This window comes from Tachysurus fulvidraco, chromosome 18 (assembly GCF_022655615.1).
Source record: "Tachysurus fulvidraco isolate hzauxx_2018 chromosome 18, HZAU_PFXX_2.0, whole genome shotgun sequence".
Classification (NCBI taxonomy): Eukaryota; Metazoa; Chordata; class Actinopteri; order Siluriformes; family Bagridae; genus Tachysurus; species Tachysurus fulvidraco.
The window spans coordinates 20,159,209-20,166,708 of NC_062535.1; the positions used below are offsets into that span (position 1 = coordinate 20,159,209).

General features: G+C 39.4%; 3 protein-coding genes across 3 annotated transcripts in view; all 3 read right to left on the reverse strand.

Annotated features, from left to right (window-relative positions):
• LOC125139375 (general transcription factor 3C polypeptide 1-like) overlaps window positions 1-1,545 on the reverse strand; it is a 16,763-nt gene extending 15,218 nt beyond the window's left edge. The window contains exon 1 of the mRNA XM_047803017.1: window positions 1,247-1,545. Within this exon, the coding sequence (XP_047658973.1) occupies window positions 1,247-1,544 (298 nt within the window). The 5' untranslated portion in view covers window position 1,545. The remainder of the gene's footprint in view (window positions 1-1,246) is intronic.
• A 45-nt stretch (window positions 1,546-1,590) lies between these two features.
• Window positions 1,591-2,073, reverse strand: LOC125139396 (general transcription factor 3C polypeptide 1-like; the record flags this gene model as incomplete). The annotated part of the gene is made up of 2 exons (XM_047803074.1): window positions 1,591-1,763; window positions 1,878-2,073. Coding segments are annotated over 2 exons (369 nt in total), but the record flags the coding sequence as incomplete, so codon positions are not given.
• Window positions 2,074-3,089: 1,016 nt separating this feature from the next.
• LOC125139397 (general transcription factor 3C polypeptide 1-like) overlaps window positions 3,090-7,500 on the reverse strand; it is a 9,444-nt gene continuing 5,033 nt past the window's right edge. The window contains exon 7 of the mRNA XM_047803075.1: window positions 3,090-3,124. Coding sequence (XP_047659031.1) covers window positions 3,090-3,124 — 35 coding nt within the window. The remainder of the gene's footprint in view (window positions 3,125-7,500) is intronic.

A 7,500-nucleotide genomic window follows, 5' to 3' on the forward strand; every position in this document is an offset into this window, starting at 1 on the left:
GTGTTGGTCAGGGTGTGTGTTGGTCCGGTGTGAACTATAAATCAGGTGTGTGTGGTCAGGTGGGGATTATAATCAGGTGTGTGTTGGTCAGGTGTGTGTTGGTCAGGTGTGTATTATAATCAGGTGTGTGTTGGTCAGGTTGTTGTGTTGGTCAGGGTGTGTGTTGGTCAGGGTTGGTGAATTATAATCAGGTGTGTGTTGGTCAGGTGTGTGTTGGTCAGGTGTGAATATAATCAGGTGTGTGTTGGTCAGGTGTGTGTTGGTCAGGTGTGTGTTGGTCAGGTGTGGATTATAATCAGGTGTGTGTTGGTCAGGTGTGTGTTGGTCAGGTGTGTGTTGGTCAGGTGTGAATTATAATCAGGTGTGTGTTGGTCAGGTGTGTGTTGGTCAGGTGTGAATTATAATCAGGTGTGTGTTGGTCAGGTGTGTGTTGGTCAGGTGTGTGTTGGTCAGGTGTGAATTATAATCAGGTGTGTGTTGGTCAGGTGTGTGTTGGTCAGGTGTGTGTTGGTCAGGTATGTGTTGGTCAGGTGTGGATTATAATCAGGTGTGTGTTGGTCAGGTGTGTGTTGGTCAGGTGTGAATTATAATCAGGTGTGTGTTGGTCAGGTGTGTGTTGGTCAGGTGTGTGTTGGTCAGGTGTGAATTATAATCAGGTGTGTGTTGGTCAGGTGTGTGTTGGTCAGGTGTGTGTTGGTCAGGTGTGAATTATAATCAGGTGTGTGTTGGTCAGGTGTGTGTTGGTCAGGTGTGTGTTGGTCAGGTGTGAATTATAATCAGGTGTGTGTTGGTCAGGTGTGTGTTGGTCAGGTGTGTGTTGGTCAGGTGTGAATTATAATCAGGTGTGTGTTGGTCAGGTGTGTGTTGGTCAGGTGTGAATTATAATCAGGTGTGTGTTGGTCAGGTGTGTGTTGGTCAGGTGTGTGTTGGTCAGGTGTGAATTATAATCAGGTGTGTGTTGGTCAGGTGTGTGTTGGTCAGGTGTGAATTATAATCAGGTGTGTGTTGGTCAGGTGTGTGTTGGTCAGGTGTGTGTTGGTCAGGTGTGTGTTGGTCAGATGTGAATTATAATCAGGTGTGTGTTGGTCAGGTGTGTGTTGGTCAGGTGTGAATTATAATCAGGTGTGTGTTGGTCAGGTGTGTGTTGGTCAGGTGTGTGTTGGTCAGGTGTGAATTATAATCAGGTGTGTGTTGGTCAGGTGTGTGTACTGATGGGGGGGGGTGAGTTGTATGGTCCGATACTCACTCCTCAGGGGTGTGGAATGTCTGAGTGTTGAGTCAGTAACTTCCTTCTGTTGTCTTTTCAGCACTGGTTTGTTCTTCTTGCCAGCTTTGGTTTTTGACCTTTGCCCTTTGGTAGGAACCTCTTCCTCTTCCTGGGGGTCCGCCTCAGTATCCAGTCTGGGAGTGGGCGTGTCCTCCTGTGGTGCTCGAAGTTTCTCACTGCGTTCTCTCTCTTTAGTGAAGTTCAGATTGAGTTTGCTTTCCTCTACAAAAAGTTTACTAATGTACTTTGTCGTACGCTGTCTCCCCTCATCCTCCATTAAAACCCTGACACACACACACAAACACACACACACACACACACCATTACAGTTGATGTTTACATGCTAAGACACATATGTAGTGTGTGTGTTTGTCTGTTACCTTAATCATGTTGTTCCTCTCCAGAACTCTACAGATCATGCGGCTCTCCAGTTTGCCGATGTTCAGCTGTCCCCTTAACAGGGTATTGGAAATACCTTTTGGTCCTGTAGTCACCACTGAACCCAACCAATCACAGCACACAGAGCAAGTATATAAGTATACAATAAATAATTTAGACCACTGTTAAGTTACTATTCTATTGCTTTGTTATTCATTGATAATATACTGACCGATCTCATAAGCCTGTGCCAGTAGGTCTCGCTCAATATCCCGAGCCTGGGCCTGAACATTCCTCTTAACAGGGACGTCCCCATCGTCGTCGTTATTCTCATCATCATCTTCATCATCGTCTACTGGATTTTTTCTGTACGGCTTCAAAAGTTTTAGACATCGAACGTAAATGTCTGTACCTGAGGGACAAAAAGAGAATCAAAGAGAGAGAGAGAGAGAGAGAGAAAGAGAGAGTGTCAGAGTGGTGCATATAGTTGTGTACTGAGTTGTTTAGAAATATGGATATATGTGTGTGTTTAGAGTTGTATAGAATTTACAGAGAGTTGTGTAGAGTTTACAGAGAGTTGTATAGAGTTTACAGAGAGTTGTGTAGAGTTCACAGACAGTTGTATAGAGTTTACAGACAGTTGTGTAGAGTTTACAGACAGTTGTATAGAGTTTACAGAGAGTTGTATAGAGTTTACAGAGAGTTGTATAGAGTTTACAGACAGTTGTATAGAGTTTACAGACAGTTGTATAGAGTTTACAGACAGTTGTATAGAGTTTACAGACAGTTGTATAGAGTTTACAGACAGTTGTATAGAGTTTACAGACAGTTGTGTAGAGTTTACAGAGAGTTGTGTAGAGTTTACAGAGAGTTGTGTTGAGTTTACAGAGAGTTGTGTAGAGTTTACAGAGATGGGGAGGGTATTGAGTTGCGAAACAGAATGAGGGCTTTAGCGAGACCGCGTGGAGAAGCGAGAGTCGGGTTGCTGGCCGGGAGGAGAAGGAGGAATAAGACAACTTGGGCCCGCCCTGCGGCCGGCCTGCCCCCTTTAGCCCAGCCCCGCGTCACACACCCCCGACCCGTCGCGTAGCCCCCCCGCGGTCAGCATCTTTGACCCCGGTTGGAAGACCAGCCACCTGGGTAGAGCTCTTGATAACCCGAGACTTGTTTGGCAGAGATCGTTTTTACTCAGACAGTTTTGTGTTAGACGTCCCCCTTACAGAGAGTTGTATAGACGTGTACAGAGACGTTCCCCGGGTCTCTTAGAGTCTTCAAACCGAGAGTGGGATAGAGTTTGAAGAGTCAGCTCGTATGAGACGTTTCCACAGAGTTAGGTGGTGTCAGAGTTTACAGACAGTTTGTGTAGAGTGTACAGAAAGTTGGTAGAGTTTACAGAGAGTTGTATAGAGTTTAGATAAAGTAAAAAATGACATTAGCATGGTCCTTACCGGGTCACCAGCGTCTGCGTTTCACAATAACCTGAGCAGGAACCGCATAACACACTCACCATCTTAGCAGCATTTGCATTAATGAGAACATTTACTTGGAGCGAAAGGGAAGAGAACAAGACGGCTTGAGTGGGGATCTTCCGAGGAAGGGCAAAAAAAAAAATAAAAAAAATAAAATAAATCAAAAAAAAATAAAAAAAAAAAGGGTCGAAAAGCGCGGACCACTGTGAGAAAAAAGGAGTGTGACGGCATGGGATGTCGTGTAGTATGAAGGGATAGCGATATTAAAAAAATAAAGTAAAGGGACAAACCTCTAGTCAAAAAAAAAAACAAAAAAAGAAAAACAAACAAAAAAACACAAGAGCAAAAAAAACACAAAAAAAAGAAAAAAACACACACACAAACAGACACAACCCCAACAGACACCACACAACAGACACCACTAGACAGCACACCTACACACAGAAAGCAAAACAAAAAAAGAGAAAGCAGAACACACAATTTCTAGATAAAAAAACGAAACTTCCTTTCTTCAAAAATATGAAAACAAACAATCTACAAAAAGAAAAAAAAACAAAAAAACAAATAAAACAAAAGAAAAAAAAAATAGAAAAAAACAAAAAAAAAAAAGCTAAAAAAAATTTAAAATTACAAAAAAAACAAACATAAAAGAAAAAACAAAAACAAAAAATAAGAAACAACCAAAACAAACAAAAAAAAAAGAAAAAAAAAAAAAAAAAAGAACAAACAACAAAAAATACCAAAACAAAAAAAACCAAAAAAAACAAAAAAAAAAAACAAACAACAACAAAAAAACAAAAACAGGCAAGCAAAACAAAACACAACAAGAAAACACACAACAACACCCACAAACGCAACACAACCAAAAAGTACAAACACAAAACCAACAGCAACCAGACAAACAATAACAAAACAACCACAACAACAACCAAAACAAAAGAAAGAAAAAAAAAAAAAAAAAGAGAAAAAAAACAAAAAGAAGAAAAAAAAAAAAAGACAGAAAAAAACAAAAAAAAAAAATAAAAAACAAAAAAAAAAAAAAAAAGATAGAAAAAAAAAAATACAAAACAGAAGGAAAAAACAAACAAAAAAAAAAAGCAAAAAAAAAAATAACCAAAACAAAACAACAACCACAACACAAAAAAGAAGCAAAAAACACAAGGACACACACACACACACACCCACCGCCACACACACACACACACCCACCCCGCCACAGACACACACACACACACCCCCCCAGACACACACACACAACCCCCAGAAAACACCACACAAAAAAAACAGGGCGATCTTATTCTGGCGACTTTTGATTTTTATTTTTCTGTTTTTCTTTTCGACAAACAAATAACAAAAAAAGAAAAAAAAACTAAAAAAAAGACTAAACACCAAAAAACCCCCAACAACCCAGACCAAAAAAAAAAAAAAACCTAAAAAAAATAACAAAACCAAGAAAAAAAAAAAAACAAAAACAAAAACTTAAAAAAAGAAAAAAAACAAAAAAAAAAAACCAAAAGAAAAACAAACAGAAAAAACAAAAAAAAAACAAAAAAAAAGACAAAAAAACCAAAAAACCAAAAACATACAAAACTTCCTCTCCCCACACCTAAAAAAAAAATTCCATCCCCCAAACCTCCCTCCCCTCCCTCCCCTAAAAAAATCCAACCTTAGAACATCAAAAAAAAAAAACAAAAAAAATACCAAAGCAATCCACAAACCAACTTCAAAAAAACGAACAAAAAAAAAAAACAAAAAAAAAACAAGAGAAAAAACAAATACTAAAAATAAAAAAAAACCAAAGGAAAAAAAAAAATCTTTTCAACCCAAAAACAACAAAAAAAAAGTAAAAAAAAAAAAATCCTCCCACCCCCAACTGAAAAAAAACAAATATAAAGCCCCCAAAAAAAAAACAAACAAATTTCAAAACACAACATACTGCCCTTAAACTAACCCCCCCTCCCTTTCTCTCCCCACTTTCAAATTAAAAAAAAAATAAAAAAAACAAGAAAAATAAAAAAAATAAAAACAAAAAAAACCAAAGAATACAAAAAAACAAAAAAAACAAATTAGTTAAAAAAAAATCAAAAAAACAACAATCAAGGCACAACCAAAACTAAACAACAAACCAAAAATACAAAGAAAAAAGTAAAAATATATAACCAAAAAAAACACAATCTTTCTCAAGAAAAAAAAAAAAAAAACTCAAATTCCCAAAAAAAGAACAACGCCTAAACAAAAAAAAAAAAAAAAAAGAAAAATAAAAAAACTATAAAAAAACAATTGAAAAAAAAACAATATAATAAACACCAAAAAAAGAAAAAAAAAAAAATAAAAAAAAAAAGAAACAAAAAAAACAACTAAAACAACCAGAATAAAACAAAAAACAAAAAAAAAGAAACAAAAAACAAAAACAAAAAAAGTAACAAAAAAAAAAATAACTAAAAGAAAAAATAAAAAAAAAAAAAAAAAGGATCTATTAAATAAAAAAATTTTATAAAAAAAAAGGATTTAAAAAAAAAAAAGAAAAACACAGAAAAAAAAAAAAAAAAAATAACCACAAGAAAAAAAATAAAAACAAACAACAGAAAAAAAATACAAAACAACAACAAGACCAAAAACACAACCACCAGACCAAAAAAATTAAACCCCCTAAACTAAAAAAAAAACGAAACATAAAAAAACACAAAAAAAACAAAAAGACACTAAAAAAAAACCACACACAACCAGGACACACCACACATAATAAATAAATCTACAGACACAAAACACATTCCACACAAAAATATAGCATCAAAACAAAACACACACAAACCCCAGAAGACACACACACACACACCCATGAATTACAGATTTCTCCACCCACACACACCCCCCCCAGACACACACACCACCCCTTCCCCAGATATATCTAACAACACACCCCAGGAAACACACACAACCCCAGACACACCCACAACCAACCCCACGCCGCACACCCCACCACACACCCACCACCATCAGACACCCCACCCCCCAAACACAAACCACAAAACAAGACACACATAACACACACCAAACCCAGACACACACACACCCCCAAAGACACACACACACACCCCCAAAGACACACACACACACACCCAAAGACACACACACAGACACACACACGCCACACACCCATCACTGTGACCACACACACACACAACACACACCCCCAGACCACACGACATCACACACACCCCACACACACACACACACTCGACACGCCCACACAACCCCAGACACACACACACACACAACCCCGCCACACCACACTACACACAACCCCAGGGACACACATTTTGCACCACACACTACCCATACACACCAGACACCCACACAACACACACCACCACACACACATAGACACACACACACACATTCACACACACCCCCAGACACACACACACACACACCCCCAGACACACACACACACACACACCCCCAGACACACACCCACACACACGGACACCCACACCACCACACACACTCACAGTTACACCACACTTTACACCACACCACCCATGAAAAAACAGACATAAATGAAGTAATATCAATAACAAAAAGAACACGCACAGAAAATCAAGACCATCCCCGAAATCGATGTACTTGCCACACCAGAACAGCACTTTTTGCAACTCACGTCATACACCCCAGGACACCACACAACACATAGACACACACTACAACCCCAGACACACACACACACCCCAGACACACATCACCACACACAATTTTCCACAGACACACACACACACACATACTACGCACACACAACACATGCACTACACACACCCTAGACACCCGACATACTACACATCAGCAGTACCACACACCACACCCACAGACACACACACACACACACAGACACACACAGCACACACAGACACACACACACACCACAGACCCCCACACACACAAACAAAACACACACACACACCACCAGACACACACACAAACACAACACACCCACAGACACACACACACATCACACACAACCCAAGCACACACACACACAACCACACCACAACGGGCACACACACACACACAACCCCAGATACACAAACACACACACACACAACCACAGACACACACACACACACACACACACACCCAGACACACACACACATCACAACCACAGACACACACACACACAAACCCCATACACACACACACACACACACACCACAGACACACACACACACATACACAACACACACACACCACAGACACCAACCCACACAAACACACACAACCACACGACAACAGACACACACACACCCACACACACACAACACACACTCACACCACACGACATCACACACCCCCACACACACACATCACACAACACACCAGACACACACATA